The sequence below is a fragment of the Anomaloglossus baeobatrachus genome, chromosome 4 (genome assembly GCF_048569485.1).
Source record: "Anomaloglossus baeobatrachus isolate aAnoBae1 chromosome 4, aAnoBae1.hap1, whole genome shotgun sequence".
NCBI lineage: Eukaryota > Metazoa > Chordata > Amphibia > Anura > Aromobatidae > Anomaloglossus > Anomaloglossus baeobatrachus.
In genome coordinates this window covers 386,106,048-386,132,868 of record NC_134356.1, presented here as the reverse complement: position 1 = coordinate 386,132,868, position 26,821 = coordinate 386,106,048, and the positions used below count along the sequence as shown (strand labels likewise).

Genomic DNA, 26,821 nt, shown 5'->3' with positions numbered 1-26,821 from the left:
ACATAGTAATACGTTTTTGTTGGTGTTAGGCTATGTGTCCACGGTAGAATGTACCTGCGGATTTTTCTGCATGAAAATCCGCGCGCGCAAATCCGCACCTTATTTTTGCCGCGGATTTACCGCGAATTTGCCGCGGATTTTGATGCGGATTTTTTTTTTCCCCATTCTATACCCAAAATCCGCACCAAAATCCGCAACAATAATTGACATGCTGCAGATTTTTCCGGATCAAAATCCGCGGCAAATCCGCCGCGGAAAAATCCGCAGCATGGACACAGCATTTCCAAAATGCCATTAAAATGGCTTGGAAGTGCCGCTGCTGCAGATTTTCGGAAAATCCGCGGCAAATCCGCGGCAAAATCCGCAGCGTGGGCACATAGCCTAAAGCTTTAAATAATTTCCCCTATATAATGCAAGAAATATGGAGCTCGTTAGTTAAAAAATATGTTATCTCTTACTACTTTAAAAATATATTTAGTAATTAATCAATGCATAATGTTGAACCTAGAATAGTGTAGTGCTATAAAGTGGATATTGTCATTTACATCAAACAATAACAACAATCTAGCTTTCACAAATTTGGACCTATTATTAAAACAAAGTGGTGCTTGAACCTTCACTGTCATTGGCTACTAATTAGATAAAACCTCTCCTAATTCTGAGTGTAAACATACAAAAAACTAATAAATGCAGAGTTGTTGGGAATTCAGCTGTGTTATTACTGCCAGTTTGGAGAAGCTTTTTTTACATTCTTCAGAATTTTAGTAAAATAACCTTCCATGACATGTTTTTAATGCACTTAGCCGGTGAAGGAGAAGGTGGCCATTATAATTTATCTTGCATATTTCCTTCTGAACAAAGTGCAGACTTTCAATACTGCGCAAAGGGCCAAAATGCAGTATACACAAGTATATAAACATTTTCACTGAGAGAAAGTGATGACACCATGTGAGGGCTATTAAGACTTCAAAAGACATTTAAATCACCACTGGTGTAAGGTTTAGAATGGGCGTCCTCAATCTTAGTCATCACAGACCAGCAAAAGGCAGCTTATGTCATACCTCACGAATGTCTAAAACGTCAGAGAACTTATATATGGTGTATGTGGCTGGAAAAGAATTGAGATCTCCATATTATTAAAGTTTGTTTCCTTTAAACTGCATTATACCATGGTAATATACCATGAAAGTATTAAGAAAATATCATCCCTCTCTAAGTTCAAATGGATTATATACAAGTTTATTGCATTTGATTCATGTATTGTTTTACTGAGATAAATATTTGCTGTTTCTCAAAGTGTAAAGCTGTAAAACTTACCACCTATTCTGTATATGTAAACACATGTGTTCTCTATTACTGTATTGATTTTTACAAGCAAAGTGTTGATTTGTTAAATACATCACATTGGAATTATAATGAGTTCTGTCTGCGTTAAAGGTCTGTACCCGTATTCACTTAGTGCATTATTACCGTGAAATGGATGTCATAGTCGGGAGTTTGCTATATATGTATTTGCATACAGTGGATATGACAAGGTCTACATACCCCTGTTAAATTGCCAGATTTTTGTCATGTAAAAAAAACATACCAAAAACACATATTTCAGAACTTTTTCCACTTGTAATAAAATGTCCAATTTACCTAATTAAAAAGTAAACTGAAAACGTTTCATGTGAAAAAAACAACCCCCCCTGAAAAAAAAATAAAAATAAAGTATTGTATAATAAATACAATTTATTATATATAATATAATATAACAAAGGGTTGTATAAGGTAGCACACCATTAAACTAACAATTTGTAACCTATGAATTTTCAGAGCATTCAGTGTTTTTGGGTAGGAGTCTTTCAACATGGCACATCTAGGATTGACAATCTTTGCCTATTCTTCTTTGCAGCAGTGCTCCAAATCAATCAGATAGTGAGGACATTTTCTGTGTGCAGTTCTCTTCAGGTCAATCCACAGATTTTCAATTTTAATCAAGTCTGAGTTCTGTCTGGGCCATTCCAAATCTTTGATCTAGTTCTGGTGAAGCCATAATTTTGTTGATTTAGAGGTATTATCACGGGTGTGTCACCTTTGACAGACAACCCAGTTTTGTCTGGCTGCAGAAGGTCACTGCATTTGGCTGCACAAACTGCTCTTTGATATTTCATGCTGTACTCTGTGTTGTGAATAGAGTTCTGTGTGCCATCTTCTCTGTTAGGGTTTACTCTTTCCCCTTTAGGACTCTTCAGAGATCTTTTCCATCCAGCTGCTAATCATTATCCCTCACACTTTGTGTCTTTATAGTCCTGCATTTCCCCTTGGTATATTGCTGGTGATAGAGTTACCCATCCCTGTGTTGTAAAATTGTGTAATATGAAGGTGATAAAAAACGTTTTATTACTTCTATATTTCCTATGGAAGTAATAAAACGTTTTTTATTACTTTCATATTACACAATTTTACAACACAGGGATGGGTAGGGAGGTGTAATTATTGCACACATGCGTCTGCTGATAGGTCAGAACGCATATTCTACATGACAGGTTCCCTTTAAGTTTCTATATGGTCCTGATTGCAAGCAGCCAGCTAGTTGTCATGTTGGAGATAGGTTACGTGTTTGTTTTCCCATTTGTTTTGTCTGTGTGTTTGTTAGGATTTAGTGAAGTTGACTAGCTCTCATCCCTCCCCGTTCATTACCAAGGTACTAGTTCAGGGTCTGCCCGGGCCAAGTATCTGGCTCAGCGTATAGGTGTGGAACCTATCTAGGGATGTCAGAGGAGTCATGGGCCAGCGGAAGGTATTATTAGGGGTCACCATCTCCCTCTCCCCTAGACACAGGGTTTCCCCTCTTCCTTCCCTCCCCTTCATTTTTGCCGTTCGCTCGGTATTCCCCATACCTAGCGTGACAGTTATACTTAGAGTTATTGTCATGCTAAAAGGTGGAATTCCTCTTCAGCTTTATAAAAGAGGCCTGAAGGTTTTAATTCAAAATTGATTGATATTTGGATATGTTCATAACTCCTTCCATCTTCACTAAAGCCCAGTTCCAGCTACCATAAACAGCCGCAAAGCATAATGTTGCCTCCCCCATGTTTCAGAGTGTGTATGGTGTATTTTTGTGATGCACACTATTGGTTTGCACCAAACATTCCTTTTAGAATTATGGACAAAAAGTTCAATATTGATCTAATCAGAAGATAACACATCTTCCCACTTGCTTTTGGCAGACTTTGCTTTGGATGGTTTCATTTTTTAGGAAATGGTTCCAATCTTGCTACCCTACCCCACAGGCCAGTTATATGAAGACTATAGGAGATTGTTGTCCCATGCAGTACACAACTACTACTTGCCAGAAATTCCCTGCAGCTCCAGTGTAATATTGCCATTAGTCTTTTGATAGCTTTCCAGACCAGTTTTCTTTTTGCTTTTTTCATCAATTTTTGAGGGACATTCAGTTCTAGACAATGTTACAATTGTTCCAAATTTAAAGAAGCACAACCTTGAAGATTTTTTTTAAGACAGAACTGTATATATGTGTATGTAGTACAGTGTGTGTTTGTTCCTTTCCTCATCTTCGCTGCCGTCTACAAGATCCAACTCCAGTGCCCACAAAATGATTTCCATTTGTTTCTTGATGAATTTGTACATATGGGTAATATTAAAGGTGGGAAAAGTTCTGAAAGTCTTGTTGATTTTTTTTACCTGGCATTTTATCAGGGTGTGTAGGTTTTTTTTATCCACTATATAAAAGAACCATCATTGATATGATTTGCATACAGATATATCAAAGGAGAAAACAAATATATGTGTGGATGATGAAGCTTATAATCAATTATTGCTCCAAGGGTATCTGGCAGAAATACACAAACATTGCAAGCTTAGTTCATTTGGAGGACAGCATCAAAGTTCAATGAAACTTTCTGCCTGAAATTTTCAGGACCAGCTTATTGCGGTTTAAGGACATGATTATACATGTTCACCAATTCTCATGTGGAATATTATAGTGAATTATGGTGGCCATAATTGGATATCTAGACTTATAATTTGAGATGGGAGAATCGTTTTGCAGGACCCTGATTCATCTGCCAGGTCAGTAATGTATGACCACTAGATGGGTGGCATCCAAATCTACTTATCTCCCAGCATTACCAGCTCTTTTTTTTTATTACCTAGCCTGACATAATGTTCTATGTGTGTCACACCACAATGATGTCATGCCATGAAGTTGAATTAAAGGTAGAGCCAGGAATGAAGGGAGGCATGGGGAGTTGTAAGACTTCTGTCCTTCGGTCACAGACCTTGCCAATGGACCAAAGTCCTGTGAATCAATTCTCTTATATTATAATTTAATAAAAAAATGCTTAAATATATTATTTTTGTGGTATTGAATTGCATAGTTATGCAGCAGTTTGCACTACGGTATTCACTATAGTAAAATATCTTGTAAAACATATGCCATTGGGATGCCATTCAAATATGACTGTACCACAAAATATTACAGGTTCATCTGTATAAAGACACCTATGTTTGATGTAAGGTCAACTGAGGTGTGAACTGAACTTGAAAAACATCATGGGTAAATAAGGGTACAGATGACATGAAGGCTAGGAACGTTGTTCTGTTTGCATTTCATTTTTTACATTATTTTCTATGAAGGGGCTTTCATGGTGATAGAGATGAAGTGTGTTAGTGTGTAGGGTACTTGGGAGTTTTTGGAAAGGTGGTTGGAAAGAAGTAAGATATCCTATAGGAGCACTCATTAGTTTAAAGCCAATAAGATGTAATTAACCTGAATTTTGAATCAATATACTGTACATGGTACAAAATGATATTTTTTTTAAGCTTTTGGTGCAACTGAGTTCTTTCCATAGTTGATCAGATCCACTATCATATCTTTCTGCTTACTTTTTACAATTCCAAGCCATTTACTAATTCACCACTGCAATTCTACAAGAAATAGATGGAATAATATCCATACAACACATATCAGGTATAAAGTTTCTCCACTGACATGCACAATTTGTGCTATGTGGAGTATGATAAAGATATCCTTCTTGGCAGGCTTACTTATCTCTCCTTTAATTATCTCAGTCTAAATAATCACACTATGACAAATGTTCTTGTTGGCAGGCCGGATACGTTTTTACTTATACATACTAACATTTTTCTTCTTTAAATACATAACTTGAACTGTAGGAATATCATTATGGCTAAAATAGAATATCTCTTATCCTTGTGGTCTGGCGTGTAAGTTTACTGCTAATCACTACCTTACTACCTTTCCATTGTTCTTAATGGAGAGCTGTCCATTCCATGAAAGAAACCTAGGTGGGATGTGCCTGTCGTTTGGCTGACAGCTACTTCCTTTAACTACCTCAATTATAAGGATGCTCAAGCCTTGGGGTCATTGTTAGGCAGCCAATTGCCATGGTAACCCTTCAGCATTTCCATTGCATAAGGCCTGATATGCTGACGGAGGGAGCCTGTTCCCTCTGTCAGACACCATAATTTCAGCATTTAAGTGGTTAGATTGCTAATATCAGAGTTAGATCTATTGGTGTTAGAACTTCAGCTGCAATCTCATAAGTACAGTGAGCAGTATACGTAAGAGCTTCATGACAAGTATATCATAGCACCCGCTCATAACAGATGCATGTGTTAAGGCGTTACGGTGAAACAATATTGTTCCCTACTGACCGACATTTAAGAGACTTCTTAGTGTTTATAATAAATAATTGTGCACTCTTACTGGAGGTTTATAATCCACGCTAGAAGTACACTGTTACTTGTAATTTATGATCCACCCTAGAAGTCCCCTCTTACTGGTGGTTTATGATCCACCCTAGAAGTCCACTCTTTTTGGTGGTTTATAATCCACTCTAAAATAGTTTATGATCCACCCTAGATGTCCACTCTTACTGGTGGTTTATGATCCATCCTAGAAGTCCACTTTTACTGGTGGTTTATAATACACCCTTGAAGTCCACTCTTACTGTTGGTTTATTATTAGGGATGATCAAATACCTCAAATATTCGGCTTTGCGAATATTTTCCGAATAGGTCGTCACTATTCGACTATTCGTGAATATTCGATGCGCAATGTAAGTCTATGAGAAACCCAAATAACAACTATTTGGAACTATTCGGGCTTCCCATAGACTTACATTGCGCATCGAATATTCGCATAGTGGTGACCTATTCGAAAAATATTCCGAGTATTCGATTATCCCTATTTATTATCCACCTTAGATATCCACTTCAGAGGGATTTTCCAGAAAACTATCAAGGAAGGTCACTATGACAAGTACCTCAAGTGTATGACTTTTAGACAATCTGCTGAAGTAAAATAAATAGGCCTCATACACTGGTGTCTATGCCCACCCACATAGTATACTATAATATATGTACTGCTTTATATAAATTATTTTTATTTTATTATGGTCTCCTGTAGTTTTGTTTATTAGTAACTGCCCCATACTCATGTCCAAATTTCTACAAGCAAATCTGATATCACAAAAACTGTATTGTCTTTTTTCTTTTAGACTGACTAAGCTCTGATGCCAAGATCAACACCGTTCACAGCCTATTGACCCAACATTTATGAAATTCTTATTTTCCCATATGTGTTTCAGACCAGATGGAACATAGTCATTATTTTAATACAGGTGGGACCACCTAATTATGATAGATTTGTGTCCTGGTACTTGCTGTTTTTGTTATTTTAGCTTTCTCTATGTGAGGACTTCATTTTCTATTGAAATTTGACAGCCATGTATACCTTTACCTCCAGCATTGAAAAGACGTCACTTTCCATCCTCACTTTATTATAACATGCAAACAGTCTATGGAAAATGGCTATATGACATTTGCTCCTCATCTATTAACTAAACTTCCAGATGAGGATCTGTTCTATCACCACGGCAGAAAATCCATTGTCACAGGAAATAGTGTAAAACCCCTTTCATGGGATGAAAAATATGTCTTGGTAAACAGCTGGATTCCCCACTGCGAATTTTGTCTTTACTAAGCAGTACGGTCTTTTAGAATATTTATAAAACCCTAAGAGATCTGATACAGGTAAATGATTGGTAGATAGTAAGTAATTACATATTCTAGTTTTAAACAATGTAAAATATGATTTCACAGGGCATTGAATTTGAAGTAATTTCCACCATTTGTAGGTTCACTACAGATCATTATTAAACAAAGAGGATACAAACAAAATCAGTGTATAGCTCAGAAAGAATGCAAGTAACTATGCTACTGAACCTGTACTAGAGGGCACTACAAGACAAAAACTGGCTTCTCATGGAAGTGACTAATAAAATTCAGGACACAAGTAGAATCTGGTGTTAAAATAACATGGTTCTGGCCCTGGAATGGTGGTAATGTATACAAGATGCATATACACTCGTCCAAATAGACAAACATTTAAGCTTTTAATATTATATTCATAAAGTCCAAAGAAAAAATATCAGCAGCTCACCAATCCATCTGACATTGAACAATGGGTGGTTCTCAGGCAATAAAAGGCAATGAAAGGAGATGTGCAGATTCTACAAGTGATGGAAGGAAGTTGGACATCCTCTCCTTTCATTGACTATTATATTCATACCTTTATTGTAGAAAATCAATTTCACTTTTTTTTTTAAGTAATCTCTTACACACTTTTTATGCTAACCAGCTGCAGGTGCATTGGGTCTGGCACTGCACTTACAACCCTACTGTCTCTTGCCCTTTTTCTCCCCCCACTTGTATGAACGACCTTCCTCTCCCACCCGATATGCTGGTGTCTTTCTTACCTATGTGCAGTAAGGTCCTAATGATGTTGTGATGGCTGGACTATTGATCCGCGCATGCAACACCCCAAGAAATGATATCTGAGTGAGCTGCAGAGGTAGGTCATCGAGACAAGAGTAACCTATCAGTCAATGACCGGATATTGGCGGCATGTAAAAATAGAGGGACTGTAAAAAACTGTAAAACAGCTACATTTATGTTTAGTTGCCACTGTAGAGCCTTATACTAAGGCAGAACAGTAAAGAGGATGTTGTGGAGGCAAACTGCAAGTCTCAATAGCTCCTTTTCTCTCTTCAGTTGATAAGTACAGACCCACCCATATATCTAGATTGCTCCTGCCTACAAAAAAATTAATTCTGGTATCAGAAGGTTGGAGTAAGTGCAAACCGTTCACAAAAGGTGTCTCCTTTACTCAAGTATTAATAGGGTCTTTGTCAAACTCAATCTTGCATGTAACTAAGAAAAAACCTGAAGGAGTTCATATGAACAGGCCTAAAGGAATAAGCTTTCCACATCTGACAGATTAATTTATTCAGGCTGAACTTTGATGCCACTGGTTGAAAGATTTGAAGTTTAATCCTCTATTAACTGACATTTAAGTTAACTTCAATTAAATTGGGTTTATTTTTTTGAGGTATTTAAAATCAACATTTTGAATCAAACAGACGAAAACGTGGATTTACAAAATAAGGCATTTATTGAAAATTAGGTGTGTTATGACATGGTTGTTTATTGTAGCTTAAGACTGGAAAATGTTAGTTTACAGTATGTTTTCTTGTTTATTTTACTGACTATGACTAGAATACCTTACCTTACTTTACCATTTAGATAAAATGATAGAGATAATTAAATTAAGTTGTAATCATGCACACTTTAGTTTCAATATCTATAACCTATAAATGAATAACTTCAGTTTGTCTGACTCATACCATAAAAATACCATAAAAAAGTGAGTACAACCCTCAAATTTTTGGAAATATTTTATTATATCTTTTGATAAAAAACACTGAAGATATGACACTTTTATACAATGTAAAGTAGTCAGTTTACATCTTATATGACAGTGTAAATTTGGAATGCCCTCTAAATAACCCAACACACGGCCATTAATGTCTAAACTGTAGGCAACAAAAATGAGTGAAAATGGCCAAATTGTACCCAAAGTATCAATATTTTGTGTGGCCACATTATTTTCAAGCACTGCCTTAACTCTTTTGGCCATGGAGTTCACTAGACCATCACATGTCGCCAATGAAATCCTCTTCCACTCCTCCATGATAACATCACAGAGCTGGTGGATGTTAGAGACCTTGCACTCTTCGAACTTCTGTTTGAGAATGCCCCACAGATGGTAAAGCACTCTTACCATCAGTTTCTTTAGCAAGGCAATGGTCATCTTGGAGATGTGTTTGTGGTGATTATTATTTTGGAATACTGCTCTAAAGCCCAGTTTTTGATGGGAGGGGATCATTTTGCTTCAGTATGTCACAGTACATGTTGACCTTCATAGTTCCTTCAAAGAATTGTAGCTAAGCACAGCTGGCAGCACTTATGCAGTCCCAAACCATGACATTCCCACCACCATGCTTGACTGTAGGCAAGACACACTTGTCTTTGTATTTCACACCTGGTTTCCACCACACACAGTTGACAACATCTAAACCAAATAAGTTTATTTTGATCTCATCAGACCATAGGACTTATCTCAGTAATCCATGTCTTTAAGGTACCGTCACACTAAGCAACATCGCTAGCAACATCGCTGCTGAGGCACAACTTGCTAGCGATGTTGCTTTGTGTGACATCCAGCAACAGCCTGGCCCCTGCTGTGAGGTCGTTGGTTGTTGCTGAATGTCCTGGACCATTTTTCAGTTGTTGCTCTCCCGCTGTGAAGCACACATCGCTGTGTGTGACAGCAACAGAGCAACAACTAAATGTGCAGGCAGCAGGGAGCCGGCTTCTGTGGACGCTGGAAACCAATGTAAATTTCGGGTAACCAAGAACCCCTTTCCTTGGTTACCCGATATTTACCTTCGTTACCAGCGTCCGCCGCTCTCAGCTGTCAGTGCCGCCGCCAGCTCCCTGCTCTCTGCACACGTAGCTGGAGTACACATCGGGTAATTAACCCGATGTGTACTGTGGCTAGGAGTGCAGGGAACAGGGAGCCGGCACTGACAGTGTGAGAGCGGCGAACGCTGGTAACGAAGGTAAATATCGGGTAACCAAGGGAAGGGCTTCTTGGTTACCCGATATTTACCGTAGTTACCAATGTCCGCAGAAGCCGGCTCCCTGCTTCCTGCACACATAACAGAGTACACATCGGGTATTAACCCGATGTGTACTGTGGCTAGGTGTGCAGGGAGCCAGCGCTAAGCGGTGTGCGCTGGTAACCAAGGTAAATATCGGGTTGGTTACCCGATATTTACCTTAGTTACCAAGCGCAGCATGGTTCCACTTGTAGCGACGCTCCAGTGATCCCTGCCAGGTCAGGTTGCTGGTGGGATCGCTGGAGCGTCGCTTAGTGTGATATTTCACCAGCAACCTCCTAGCAACTTACCAGCGATCCCTTTTAGGTTGTATTATTGTTGGGATCGCTGGTAAGTTGTTTAGTGTGACTGGGCCTTAAGTCTGCTTGTCTTCAGCAATCTGTTTGCAGGCTTTTCCTGCACATCATCTTTAGAACAAGTTTCCTTCTTGGATGACAGCCATGCAAACCAGTTTGATTCAGTGTGCGGCGTATGGTCTGAGCACTGACAAGCTGACCCCCCACCCCTTTAGCCTCTGCAGCAATGCTGGCAGCACTCACATCTATTTTGAAAAGACTGGGCCTCCCAACTTAAGAATACCTTCTCCCAGCTGTCGGATTTTCATGACTAGGTATTAAAATGGGGGGCACTGCACACCGTTTTTAAAAATTATTTATTTAAAACTTTAAAAAAAAAAAGAAGCCGCATGCAGTTCTTCTTATTTTGATACACAGCCAAGATAACACGCATGGTTTCGGGCTGCAGCTTGTAGCTGTATGCATTATCTTTGCTGGGTATCACAATATGGAGGGACCCTATGCCAATTTTATTATTTATATATTTTCATACCAATCTAGACGCAGACAGCGTGTGTGATTAAAAGTAGTCAGACACACTGTTACACAGGGAGGGATGCTGTCGGACTGCAATCAATCAAAGATGTGGGGACTGCCATTGGGCGGGCAAAGCAGTGCATATGCTTGAAGATAATGAGTGGTCCTGAAAGTAGTGTACAGCTTCGCGGAGACCATTAAGTATGAAGTGCTTGCTTTATTCTTATTTTATTTCTTGTTTATTTGATTTTATTTTCATTACCTTTGGTGGCCGGACCCGGATTGTTAACCAGTGTTCCCTTAGAACTCCAGACCCAGGGTCAGTGCTCGGCTTCTTTTGAACCAGCGCAAATCCGGACTTTTACAGTCTGGGTCCGTCCAACACTAATAGAGACATACCGTATCTTGTACCAGGAGAAGATGGCCACCAATTAGAGCATAGACAGAAGCATGGTCAAAAATATCTGTATTGACAACATTGGTGTAGTATCAATTAAGAGGATTCGTATAAGGTAGAAACAGTGGAGCTGCTTTACAATAAACAGCTATGTAGCATTATTAGACAGGTTATTGTCAAAGATCAATTTGAGACACATGAAAGATCAATAAACAAGACACACAACATAAGGATTTGGTTTAAGTTTCAAGAAACTTAATGGTGTTAGAGATGCATTCCATTGTAATATGACTGAACTGCATTGCTCAACATTCTGTTCATTCCTGTCACTCATAAAACAAGTAACACCCTCACATCAGCCCAAGAGATGTCATTGAAATTAGTAATAGTTTTTCCATGAGTTTGTACACTGAAAGCTGATCTCTAGACTTATCTCTAATCTCTTTAATAATAATTGACTATAGCTATAAGCATAAGTGCCAGTAGCCAAATATATTTTTTAGATATATTATTCAGATTATAAACAGGACACACTGCTGAGATCAGTGCCAACCTAATCGCACAGAACAATCTATTACTGATCTGTGTGCACCTGATGTGATCAGTCTGACTAAACAGGCTATTAAGTGACTTCTGTTTGTCAACCATGTTGTTGAATGGCATTTAACACCGTCCAGTGTAAACTCAGCCTTAGAGATCTATGTTTTTCAATTTCACAACTCTTTGTCATATCACATAAGTTGGATGTGGTTCGCTATATGATTTCTGGATAAACTCAAAATTAGCTTTGTGAATTATTCTTATCCACCAAAGAATCATAGGTAATAGCTAAAAAAATTGTTTAAAAGAACAGAGAGTCCTCAGTAATAGCTAGTCATCAATCCACCCCCCCAATCAGATTTTAATGGCCTACTTTAGAGATAGGCCATCAATAAAAAAAAGTAGTGGCCAACCTCTTTAAATCATAAAACCATAGACTGTTAGAGTTGGAAGGGACCTCCAGGGTAATTATGTCTAACTTCCTGCTCAATGCAGAATTCACTAAACCATCACAGACAGATGTCTATCCAGCCTCTGAAGACTTCCACTGAAGGTGAACCCATCACCTCTCGTGTCAGCCTGTTCACCTTATTGATCACCCTTATGGCCAAAAAGTTGTTTCTAATATCTCATCTGCATCTTCTCCCTTCCAGTATCATTTCATTGCTTCTCATGTTTCCATGTGCAAATGAGAATAGAGATGATCTCTCTACATGGTGACCTCCCTTCAGATATTTGTAGACAGCTATAAAGTCACCTCTTAGCCTTATTTTTTGCAAGCTAATCATTCCCAGATCGTTTAACTGTTTCTCGTAGGGTAAGGCAAAAGGTAGTCATATTGATGAACTGTGCAATCTATTTGATCAGTTCTTTCTTTAGGGGAAAAAAGTTACAATATAGGTTTAGAGATTTCTCAAAACATCTACAGTTGAAACCAGAAGTTTACATACACTATCTAAAGAGACACATATGCATGTTTTTCTCACTATCTGATATGAAATCAGAATAAACTGTTCCCTTTTTAGGTCACTTATGATTACCAAAATTATTTATATTTTGCCAAATGCCAGAATAATGAGAGAGAGAATGTTTTAAGGCATTTTTATTACTTTTTGCAAAGTCAAAAATTTACATATTTCATTTGTATTTGGTACCATTGCTCTTACACTGTATGACTTGGGTCAAACATTTTGGATATCCTTCCACAAGCTTCTCACAATAGTTGGTTGGAATTTGGGTCCATTCCTCCTGACAGAACTGGTGTAACTGAGCCATGTTTGTAGGTTGCCTTTCTTGCACCTGCCTTTTCAGCTTTGCCCATAAATTTTCAATTGGATTGAGATCAGTGCTTTGTAATGGCCAGTCTAAAACATTGACTTTGTTATTCTTAAGCCACTTTGTAACCAATTTAACAGTATGCTTCTGGTCATTGCATAGTTGGAAGACTAATTTTCGCCCAAGCTTTAAGTTCCTGGCTGATGTCTTGAGATGTTGCTTCAGTATTTCCACATAATCCTCTTTTCTCGTGATGCCATCTATATTGTGAAGTTGCACCAATCCCTCCTGTAGCAAAACAACCCCACAACATGATGCTGCCACCCCTGTGTTTGTTTAACAGTTGGGATGGTGTTCTTAGGCTTCAAAGCTTCTCCCTTTTTCTTCAAAACATAACAATGGTCATTATGGCCAAACAGTTCAATTTTAGTTTTGTCAGACCACAGGACATGTTGATACAGTACTCATTTCACTGTGGATAATGACACAATCTTACCAGCTTCCTCCAGCATCTTTGCAAGGTCTTTTGCTTCTGTTCTTGGGTTGATATGCACATGTATGACAAAAACTCGTTCATCTCTGGTACACAGAACCCGTCTCCTCCTAAGCGGTATCATGGCTGGACATTCCCACCTTGTCTGTACTGTGTATAATTGTTTGTACAGATGAACAAGGCACCTTCAGGCATCTGGAAATTGCACCCAAGGATAGATCAGACTTTTGCAAGTCCTCAATTCTTTTTCTGAGATCTTGGCTGATTTCTTTTGACTTTTCCATGATGCTACACACAGAAGCAGTGTATTTCAGATGTGCATTAAAATACATCCACAGGTGTGTTTCTAATTAACTCAGATGTTGCAATAAACTTATCAGAAGCTTCCAAAGACATGACATCATCATATGGGCTGTCCCATAATGTTTAAAGGCATAGTACTTTTAGTGTATGTAAACTTTTAACTTTGCAGAAAGTAATAAAAATGCTTTAAACATTCTCTCTCTCATTATTATGTCATTTGGGAAATATAAATAATTTTAGTTCCTAATTGACCTAAAACAGGAAAGGTTTAGTCTGATTTTATGTCAGATAGTGAGAAAAACATGCAGATGGGATTTTTTTAGATAGTGTATGTACAGTCATGGCCAAAGGTTTTGAGAATGACACCAAAATTATATTTTCACATTATCTGTTGCCCTCTGGTTTTTAATTGTGTTTGTCTGATGTTTACATCACATACATAAATATAATTGCAATCATATTATGAGTACCAAAAGGTTATATTGACAGTCAGAATGAGTTAATGTAGCAAGTCAATATTTGCAGTGTTGACCCTTCTTCTTCAGGACCTCTGCAATTCTCCCTGGCATGCTCTCAATCAACTTCTGGACCAAATCCTGACTGATAGCTGTCCATTCTTGCATAAGCAATGCTTGCACTTTACTAGAATTTGTTGGTTTTTGTTTGTCCACCCATCTCTTGATGATTGCCCACAAGTTCTCAATGGGATTAAGATCTGGGGAGTTTCCAGGCCATGGACCCAAAATCTCTATGTTTTGTTCCATGAGCCATTTAGTGATCAACTTTGCTTTATGGCAAGGTGCTCCATCATGCACTCACCTCTTCTTCTCCTAATAAGCTGTTTTCCAGATGTCCCAAACAATCGAAAAGGGGATTCATCTGAGAAAATGACTTTACCCCAGTCCTCAGCAGTCCATGCCCTGTACCTTTTGCAGAATATCAGTCAGTCCCTGATTTTTTTTTCTGGAGAGAAGTGGCTTCTTTGCTGCCCTCCTTGAAACCAGGCCTTGCTCAAGCAGTCTCCGCCTGACAGTGCATGCAGAAACACTCACACGAGCCTGCTGCCATTGCTGAGCTAGCTCGGCACTGCTGGTAGTCCGATCCCGCAGCTGAAACAGTTTTAAGATACGGTCCTGGCGTTTGCTAGTCCTTCTTGGGCGCCCTGGAGCCTTTTTGGCAACAATGGAAGCTCTCTACTTGAAGTTCTTGATGATGCGATAGATTGTTGACTGAGGTGCAATCTTTGTAGCTGCGATACTCTTCCCTGTTAAGCCATTTTTGTGCAGAGCAATGATGGCTGCACGTGTTTCTTTAGAGATAACCATGGTTAACTGAAGAGAAACAATGATACCAAGCACCAGCCTCCTTTTAAAGTGTCCAGTGGTGTCATTCTTACTTAATCATGACTGATTGATCGCCAGCCCTGTCCTCATCAACACCCACACCTGTGTTACTGGAACAATCACTAAAACAATGTTAGCTGCTCCTTTTAAGGCAGGAATGCAATGATGTTGAAATGTGTTTTGGGGGTTGAAGTTCATTTTCTTAGCCAATATTGACTTTGCAAGTAATTGCTGTTAAGCTGATCACTCTTTATGACATTCTGGAGTATATGGAAATTGCCATTAGAAAAATGTAAGCAGTATACTTTGTAAAAATTAATATTTGTAGCATTCTCAAAACTTTTGGCCATGACTGTAAACTTCTGGTTTCAGCTGTACTTAAGAATCTTCTGTCCATTGGATTCATGCAATATTTTGGTTTCTATGGGCAATTTGCTTACTATTTTGCTTTGTTTTTATATTTACTGTACATAATAGATTTTTGTTTCGATGAAACACACGGGATTTTACATCTCGGTGAATAAAAGCAGGTGAGATTAGATGTGGTTCGTCCTCACTTGACAACACTATATGTTTTGTCATTTCATGTTTCTGTATAAGCTGATGTGATCGACACTGACAGATACTAGTGATCAAGAGTTTTCAGGCAATTTTGCTAATGGATGACTAACTCTTACCCCTCAATTACAGATAGACTGCTTGACAGATTTTCCTCTGAAATGGCAAGTTTCATCATAAAAATTCTTACAATATAAAATTTTTTGTCACTTTTCAACTGGGGCTTTGTTCCTACATGAAATGTATTTTCTTGTTTTAGATTTCGGCTTTTTATTACCTTTTGCCCAATCATGTTGAAAGCAGCATTACTGTCATGACAGAAATGTTTTGACTATCACAATAAATCTCAGATTAATGTTGCAATTCAAGGACTCTTTAGTTTAATCTTGTTTTACAAATATATGTTGTTGTAATATAGAATAAGCAATCCTGAAACTAGACCTATTAAATGTAGGCTGCGTGCCTTTATAATATATTACAAAGGGAATCTTTCTAAGGGTGTTCCCCGCATCACCTCTTCACCACTTCAGTATTAAAGTCTTCAATGCTCTTTTATTCACAGCTGTCTAAAACATGTGTGGCCAGAAATTGGCTTTGTGCCTTCTATTCAGGTACTTTAGAGAAAACATTGCAATCTGAATTTATTTGTTATCTTCCTTGCTGTGATTGGCAATATGAATGTTTTATTAAAGCAAGTTATTAAAGATAACATCTTCAGTTATTGCTACACACACACACACACACACACACTCACGAACACAAACACACTCGTACACACACACATAAAGTGCCTTGTGAAAGTATTCGGCCCCCTTGAATTTTTCAACCTTTCCCCCCATTTCAGGCTTAAAACATAAAGATTAACATTTTTATTGTATGGTGAAGAATCAACAAGTGGGGAACAATTGTGAAGTTGAACGAAATTTATTGCTTATTTTAAACTTTTTTAAAAAATAAATAACTGAAAACTGGGGCGTGCAATATTATTCGGCCCCTTTAAGTTAATACTTTGTATCGCCACCTTTTTCTACGATTACAGCTGCAAGTCTCTTGGGGTATGTCTCTATCAGTTTTGCACATCGAGAGACTGAAAAATTCTTGCCCATTCTTCTTTTGCAAACAGCTGGAGCTGAGTAAGGTTTGATGGAGAGCATTTGTGAACAACAGTTTTCAGCTCTTTCTACAGATTTTTGATGGGTTTCAGGTCTGGACTTTGACTTGGCCATTCTAACACCTGGATACGTTTATTTGTGAACCATTACATTGTAGATTTTGCTTTATGTTTTGGATCATTGTCTTGTTGGAAGACAAATATCAGTCACAGTCTCAGGTCTTTTGCAGACTCCAACAGGTTTTCTTCAAGAATGGTCCTGTATTTGGCTCCATCCATCTTCCCATCAAATTTAACCATCTTCCCTGTCCCTGCTGAAGGAGAGCAGGCCCAAACCATGATGCTGCCATCACCATGTTTGACAGTGGGGATGGTGTGTTCAGGATAATGAGCTGTGTTGCATTTATGCCAAACATATCGTTTGGCATTGTGCCCAAAAAGTTTGATTTTGGTTTCATGTGACCAGAGCACTTTCTTCCGCATGTTTGGTGTCTCCCAGGTGGCTTGTGGCAAACTTTAAACGACCCTTTTTATAGATATCTTTGAGAAATGGCTTTCTTCTTGGCACTCTTCCATAAAGGCCAGATTTGTGCAGTGTACGACTGATTGTTGTCCTATGGACAGACTCTCCAACCTCAGCTGTAGATCTCTGCAGTTCATCCAGAGTGATCATGGGCCTCTTGGCTGCATCTCTGATCAGTCTTGTTTGAGGTGAAAATTTTGAGGGACGGCCGAGTTTTGGTAGATTTGCAGTGGTATTATACTCCTTCCATTTCAATATGATCGCTTGCACAGTGCTTCTTGGGATGTTTAAAGATTTGTAAATCTTTTTGTAACCAAATCTGGCTTTAAACTTCTCCAAAACAGTATCACGGACCTGGCTGTTGTGCTTCTTGGTCTTCATGATGCTCTGTGTGCTTTAAAAAGAACACTGAGACTATCACAGAGAAGGTGCATTTATACGGAGACTTCATTACACACAGGTGGATTATATTTATCATCATCAGTCATTTAGGACAACATTGGATCATTCAGAGATCCTCAATGAACTTCTGGAGTGAGTTTGCTGCACTGAAAGTAAAGGAGCCAAATAATATTGCATAATAATTTTCAGTTTTTTATTTTTTACAAAAGTTTAAAATAAGCAATACATTTCGTTCAACTTCACAATTGTGTCCCACTTGTTGTTGATTCTTCACCATAAAATGTACATTTTTATCTTTATGTTTGAAGCCTGAAATGTGGGAAAAGGTTGAAAAAAATCAAGGGGGCTGAAAACTTTCACAAGGCACTGTACAGGTAAAAACATACACACACATACATACACAGACACATGCACACTCGCGAACACAAACACACAGTCGTAAACACACACAGATACACACACATACACACGTGCGTGAATACACAAACACTCACTTGCACACACACAAAAACACACATGAACACATGGGTGCACACGCACACTTGCACACATAAACACAAATACATATACACACATACAAGCACCCTCGCACACATGCACGCTAGCATACACAAACACTCACACTCCTACACAGATACGTACTGTACACACAAACACACTCTTACACATAAAAACACACGCACTCGTACAGACACAAACACACATGCACACTTACACACATGCACGCTCCTTTTCACATACAAACACTCACACTCTTGCACAAATACATACATGCCTGCATATACATGTACACTAACGCACACACATACATACACACGCGCGCACACCAACACACACACTCACACACACTCTTACACATACACACACATACATACATGTACACAAGTACACACATGCACAAACATACATGCACATATAGGCTCACCACACACACATATACCGTAAATCACAATACAATGTTCATTATAACATGTAGTTATATTGTCCAAAATTGTTCATACTATCCAGACTGGATTTGTAGATGAATTTAATAGTATACAATTATGGAAAGAATTTAATATGAAGACCCGTTCTCTTCTCTCCAGGGCAATTAATACTATAACATTTTCTTTAAAAGAACACTATGATTAGAAATGAATTAAAAAATAGAAAAATAGCCTGTACTATGTTCTCTTGTATAGAACATAGTTGATCTTGATCCCTTGCCTTATTTAACTTTGTAAGGTGACAGTGCAGAGTGCCTGATTTTTTGGCGTAGACACTACAGAACAGGTGGTCTTCAGTTGCCTTAAAGCCAAAGACAGGGCCGAGAAGGGTGGTATAACATGATAAATATATAGAAAGATTTTTTAAACTATTTTTAACAGTTGTCTAGTAGAGGAGGATAATATAGGAGAATATGCTGGGACTTTTTTTAATTAAATGTTATGCTCTGTGATTATTTATTTATTTTACTCACTTATATAGCACCATTAATTTCCACAGCAATTTACCAACATCATCATCACTGGCTCCATTAGAGATCACAAGCTAAATTCCCTATAAATATGTCTTTGGGTTGTTTGAAGAAACCAGAGTACCTGGAGGAAATTCATGCAAACATGGGGATAATATAAAAACTCCTTGTACATGTTGTCCGTGGAAGGGATTTGAACCCAGGACTTCAGTCACTTTGCTGCCCATACTAAAATTAAAGGGAATGTCTGGGACTTTAACACTGATGACCTATGCTCAAGATAGGTCATCAAAGTTTAATCAGTTTGCCGGTTAGCTGTTGCCAGTGCCGCCAGGAGGCACTAGTCAGTTTTGGAGCTGCACAGAGCCATCAACTGTATTGTGGCCATGGCTGGATACTGCACACACACACATTATTCAAATAGGGAGCGGATGTGCAGTACCTGGCTGCTGTTACTATTGCATCAAAGAAGCTGTGCGGCTTCGAATGGAGTAGTTTTGGCTGATGGTGGGAACAGCTCACCAGCGAAGGTATCAGGTGTCACACCCCACTGACCAGAGACTGATGACTTATCCTAAAACTAGGTCATCAATATTAAAGTCCTGGACAAAAGTTGAATCAGTGGAGACATAGATGTACCTTGACTTTCCTATAACTCTCCTATAGGAAATTATAAAAATTAAGAATAACAGTGTAAAAAATTGTTTAAAAGAACTGAAGTCCTCAGTGGTTGATACCTTTTAATGGCTAACTGAAAAGATGGTAATAATAGCAAGCTTTCGAGACTACTCAGGTCTCTTCTTCAGATATAACAATATAACACAAAATCTGAAGAGTCACATATTTATACACAACAGGACATAGAATGGGGGCAGTAAATAAAACAAGTTATGTAAAGAAGAACTATTACTATGGCAAGAGGTGAAGCTTACAAAATTCATCGTCACCCATAATTACTTTGCATTTGACAATAACATATCTCTACAGGAGACTGGGACTGCATTGCGAAGCAAAATGGCACCACAATATGCAAATCTTTTCATGGCCAAGCTTCAGAGTGACTTTTTATCCTCTTGTCCTATCAGGCCTCTGGCCTACTACCGTTACATTGATGATATTTTAATCTTCTGGACAGAGTCTGAGGAGCAGCTGAAGACCTTCCATGAACACTTTAATCAGTTTCATCCCACTATCAACCTAACACTCAACTACTCCTGCACTGAAGTCAATTTCTTGGACACCATCATTAAACTACGGAACAATGAAATAGAGATATCCCTGTACAAGAAGCCAATTGACCGTCCAACATGCCTGAAATGGGACAGTTTTCATCCAAAACACATAAAAAAACTCTATTGTATACAACCAGGCCATCAGATTCAATCGGATATGTTCCAACAGTACAGATAGAGACAATCACCTTGAGGGCCTCAGAAAGACCTTTCTGAATCAAGGCTACCACCCAAGAACAATTGAAAACCAGGTTACAAGAGACACCAGAATATCAAGAAATCATCTCCTACATTATAAAACTAAAGAAGAAAACAACTGGGTCCCTCTTGTAATCACCTAGAAGCCACATCTGGTGGTGTTAAGAGGAGCTACACGGAAACTACAACCATTACTGCAAAAAGTAAGATGCCCGGTTAAAATCTATTTTTTCAGACCCCCCACTTCTGTGTTTTAGACAGCCCCCAAATTTAAGAAGCATCATTGTCATAAGCTCCCTGTCCTCTCCAACAACAACAGGAACACTTCCCTGTAACCAGAAAAAATGTAAGACCTGTCCATTTATATTGACAACGGACAAGATAAAGAGTCCCAGATCACATCAGTACTACAAGATCCCAGGTACCTTCAGCTGCACAACTAATGTGGTGTACTTTATTATATGTACCAAATGTCCACCTGGGGGTATGTATGTACTGGAGACAGGACAACAGCTCAGGACAAGGATGAATTTTCACTGCCACACTATTAGAGAAAAAAGGATAGCTGTACCTGTGGCCAAACATTTTTGTAACCCAGACCACAGCATCATGGACATGAAATTGTTGGTATTAAAAGGTAACTTCAAGTCCCAGAGAGATAGGAGACTATGGGAGTACAAACTTATGATGACCTTTGACACATTCAGAGCAGGAATGAATGTGTCTCATGGATTCATGTCTTTTTACATCAATTAAGAGATGTGCTCCTCAGACCATCCAGGGGGCATCACAGCCCTGGACCAGACCCCAATCAGAGGACAATAAAACTTTCACACTGAACTGCAGCAATATTTATGGCCACAACAGTTTGTCCTCTTGCCATAGTGATAGTTCTGCTTCACATAACTTGTTTTATTTACTGCCCCATTCTATGTCCTGTTGTGTATAAATATGTGACTCTTAGGATTTTGTGTTATATTGAGCTTGAAGAAGAGACCTGAGTAGTCTCGAAAGCTTGCTATTATTACCATCTTTTCAGTTAGCCATTTGAAAGGTATCAACCACTGAGGACTTCAGTTCTTTTAAACAATTTTTTTTATCTCTACTGGCTAACACGGTACAAAGATATATTTTACCTGAATAACAGTGTAATAATGTAATACAAAATACATGTATAATGGTCTTTTAGTGAATCAATATTTCATACTAATGATTAATTGATACATTTGTCTAATGTATTAAGTAAGGCTAGCGTTTGTATATTGTATGTTGCTGATTAATGTTTTATTTACTATGTTTATTCTCTGTATTAAATGTATTATTATTATACTCTAAATTTGTTCATACAACTCTGTTGTATGAAAGTGTAATAGTGAATAGAATCTAAAATGCAGAAAGGGACAACAACCATAGTCTATAAATCATCCTATATAAAATATGGAATAATGAACATGTGATAGGAAAAAATATAAAGATCTCTGTTTTTCTCATTAATCAGTGAAGAATGATATATTCTTATCCCCTTGTGTTAAATCATTCAATACCAGTCAGAAAGCACTTAACTGCTGAAAGATTGAGTGAATTTTGTTTGGTACATGGGACAAATACAGGCCTGTAGAATTTCTATATTCTAGGAATTTGGGTGATGATAATGGATATAAATTGCACTAGAGACTTATCTGTGGTTGTTTAGCTCGGAGGTAGGTTGTTAACATTTTCCTATACTGGTAGCAAAGTCAAAGCTGTGGCATTTGATTCATGTATGGCTTTGTGAATGTAATGAAAAGAAAGCCAAGTTAAACAGTTCTGAAGTATCTACAAAAAGCTTATTAGTATTTTTCCGGAGATTGGTCAACCAGTGGTGCATAGAGTAGCAATGCTTTCCATTCCAGCCTCATTAGATGTAGACAGTGAATAATCCAAACAGACATGATTATGTGAAGGGCTTTCAGAAGCTTTGTGCCTCAGCCTGATCAGATGATCATGTAATATATATAGTCATTTTAATCTTGTACACGTGCTCTACTATTACTAACAATGAAGACGTGAAGGATCCCATTAGATATAGATATGAAAGATATGGAATGCACACAGGGCAAATTGTAGTCAGCAGATAGCAGTGAGTGTACAAGCAACTGTCTCTAGTCTTATTCATTACAATGCTACAGCAACCCACACATTTTACACATACACAATACATGGCTGTCAGCCAAACAATGCTGTGGCCAAAAATCGACCAACAGCCATCTTGGCCATCTCTCCCATGCAGAGAAGAGCTCTCATGTGATCAGAGAGCCACCAGTAGAGATGTCTTCAAACTGTTAGAGAATCATATCTCCGGGAGAATAAAGTGATCAACAGTACGAAATTGAAAATGCTGACCAACATCTTTCCTAACAAACAGTTGGCTAGAGCCCCCATACACATATGAGTGTCATCTAAACTCATCTTCATTAGTAGCTTTGGCCAATGTTAGTCTAATGTGTATTGGGACCTTAACTCTTGTAGGTTATAGTTGTTCATTTAGCTGTCAGACAGAAACATTCACAATGCAGCTCCCACAATGTGCTGCTCCTTCATAGAACAGTGAAAGTAAGATCAAATTAAGAACAATTAAGAAGAAATTAATACATTTTATTGTATCAATATCAAATTAATGAAAGTAGTCTCAAAAAAGAAATGTATTTGGAGTTCTATAGTGTCATTTCTTATTAATTGTATAGCATTTTAATGGAATCAGCATATTTTCACACCTCAAACTATTTTTGTGACCATGTTGAGATTTCAAAAACAAGTCCAAATCCAATATATCACCAGTCCTCTGATCAGTATCTGAATGGAAATGCAAATGAGGCTGTAGATCTGAAGGCTCCGTCACTCCAGCTCTATTTCCCACCCTTATCCTGCTTGACTGACGACTCTTTTGCCTGAAGTCACTTAATCCCCTTTCACATTGTGTTTTTACTTATGTTCAGTGGTCCCGTCGGGCCATCCGTCCGAACCTCCCCTCCCCATTGCAAAACATTTTTCGGACACATGCGCCAATGGGGACATTGACTGTAATGGAGCAGACTCCATTAGTGTGTGCTGTCTTGCACCATTTTTGGGCATATACATTTTCTGCAGTTGGACACCCGAACATAGTAGACTACGTTTTGGTATCCACCTGCAGAAAACGTATATGCCAGAAAATGGTGCAAGACAGAGCACAACGGAGTCTGCTCCATTATAGTCAATGGCCCTGTTTTGCGGGGGGGGGGGGGGGTTCAGATGAATCCCCCGACGGGACCACTAAACGTAGGAAAAAACACAATGTGAAAATAGCCTTATTATTGAGGCTTTCATTCAAGCAGGAGGAGGCAGCACTAGGTGGGAAAATGAGGTGGAGTGACATAGGCTTCAGATCTACAGCCTCAATTGTATATTAATTTGAACACTGATTTCTCAGTAGCGAGTTATGTAAAGGTATTTCTGGACTTGTCTTTGAAAGAGCTACATGCCCATATAAATAGTTTTGGGAATAAAATGTCGCTGACAGACTCACTTTAAAGAAGAACCATTTCATACTACATTGTATTTGGACCAATATACAGTATTTTATAACAGAAAAAATAAGGCAGACTTTTTGTTAAAAAAAAAAAAAAAGCTCCAAACAATGTGATCGCCAATCTCCATGGAGGTTTGGTTAAAGGACACAGCTGTGACATCGATACGAGTGCACACACCTGTCACAAGTTACATGCTTCTGAAATAAGAGGATTATATCAGTGTATCTTAGTGTGTGGTGATATGTAAGTGTGTCATTTTACATTTTATGGCGTGAACAAATGGTATGTGTGGATAGAATCCTTTACTCTACACTGTCTACCATGCATTGGCTTCTTTCCATGATAATGAAATTAGAAAAACATGCGGCGGTCCAGCTGTTTAATGTAATTGAGAAATAGCTTTGTTGTATTTTGCTATATGTAATGATTTATGGGGTTCCATTTACGATTTGCTTACATTTTCTTATCAGTTGTTTATGCTGTGGAATACATTCTGTGATAGCCATCTCTTTTTATTTAGTGATTATTTTACCAATCATACTAAAAAATGCTATAAAAGAAGTATTATACACCTTCTAGAATTTTATACAAACACAAAAATATTGATTTAAAGAGAATCTTTTCTTCCAAAACAAAAATGAAACTATTAAACATTTTATTATAGGGGACTAATATCACACCTGCAATACAAATATCTGTATTTTAGTGGCTGAGAAAACATTAAAGGGGTTGTCCAGTACTTTAACATTGATGGCCTATCCTAAAGCGGGCTTTGCACGTTGCGACATCGCAAGCCGATGCTGTGATGTCGCACGCGATAGTCCCCGCCCCCGTCGCAGCAGTGATATCTTTTGATTCCTGGCGTAGCAAACATTATCGCTACGCCAGCTTCACATGCACTCACCTGTCCTGCGACGTTGCTCTGGCCGGCGTCCCGCCTCCTTCCTAAGGTGGCGGGTCATACAACGTCAGAGCGACGTCACACAGCAGGCGGCCAATCAAAGCGGAGGGGCGGAGATGAGCAGGATGTAAACATCCCACCCACCTTCTTCCTTCCGTATAGCCGCTGGTGGCAGGTAAGGTGATGTTCCTCGCTCCTGCGGCTTCATACACAGCGATGTGTGCTGCCGCAGGAACGAGGAACAACATCGTACCTGTCGCAGCAGCGTAATTTTGAAAAAGTCGGAGCCTACACCGATGATACGATAACGACCCTTTTGCGCTCGTTAATCGTATCATCTAGGATTTACACACTACGATGTCAAAAGTGACGCCGGATGTGCGTCACTTTCGATTTGACCCCACTGACATTGCACGTGCGATGTTGCAACGTGCAAAGCCGCCCTTAGGATAGATCATCAATGTCTGATCGGTTAGGGTCTTACAACATGCACCCCCGCAATCAGCTGTTTTCGGTGACAGCGGCGGCAGCAGGCAGCCAGAAATGCTCAGTTTCCAAAGCTACCTTCTGATTGCGGCTGTGGCTGGGTACCGCATATCCGCCTCCTATTGAGTTGAATGAGAGCCAGATACGCAGTACCCAGCCATGGCCACTATCAGAAGACAGGGCAGCTTTGGAACTGAGCATTTCTGGTCATCTGTACTGCCACTGGCACCGAGAATAGCTGACTTGTTGGAAGAGATGTGTCAGCCGGAAGCTTTCTCATAGAAAATGTGTATGTGTATGTGAATGATGGTTGAGACAGCTGAATGATTGATTGAAGCACTCCCTTAGGCCAACAGCCATCTAACGTGTATGGCTAGCTTTAGTCTTCTGTGTATGGGGTCTTTACATTAGTTTTCTGGTAGTTAAGACAGATTTTAATCAGATCAATTGGATATTTACACATACAGTATCACCATGAATATCCTTCTCAGACTTTCCTTGCAGAAATAAGAGTTTTATCACAACTCTGCTCTCAGTTGCTGTGAATATCAAATTATACTCCGCCATTTTATATTCCTGCATACGTAGAACACTGTTGTCATATGCAAAAAACACAAAAATTGAAAACATGTATTAGACACACAAGGCTTTCATGTGATGTAACATTTTTTTTTACCAGAAAAACAATAAAAGAACACAAAGCCAAAGACTGATCAGTAGCCCCTCGCATTTGGGATATGGAAAATTCACCATAAAATGTCCCTATTCCGTATTCCTAATGAGCATGTGGGATTTTCTGCAATGGATGATAGATGAAATTTTAACTTTCTTCTAACATTTATGTGTATATAATATAGGGGGAGCATTAGAAGGGAGAGAAGTCTTACAAGGAGTATTATACTAGTATCAGATGTTTTATACATATGGACAGCCAGAGAACCCAATTATTACTAGCTTTAATGCTCCCTTAATAATGACTATACTGTAAGAAAAGTACACCTAAATAAAGGCAATACAGGTAGCCATCAACAGAGAAGTTGGATAAAAAGTGTTTTTCTTCTATAAGGAAGTGAGTTATTATATATGCATCAAATTGCATAAAAAGACCAAGTCACTCAGTAGCTCTGCAGATGTACGGATCATGCGACAAAGAAAGCAGGCAAAGAAATGAGATTTCCAGCACTGAAT

General features: G+C 38.6%; 1 protein-coding gene across 1 annotated transcript in view; it reads left to right on the top strand.

Moving 5' to 3' along the window:
• The window catches only part of SEMA3D (semaphorin 3D), a 301,084-nt gene that overhangs the window by 32,095 nt on the left and 242,168 nt on the right, over positions 1–26,821 (top strand). The window contains exon 2 of the mRNA XM_075343494.1: positions 6,531–6,653. Within this exon, the coding sequence (XP_075199609.1) occupies positions 6,626–6,653 (28 nt within the window). The 5' untranslated portion in view covers positions 6,531–6,625. The remainder of the gene's footprint in view (positions 1–6,530; positions 6,654–26,821) is intronic.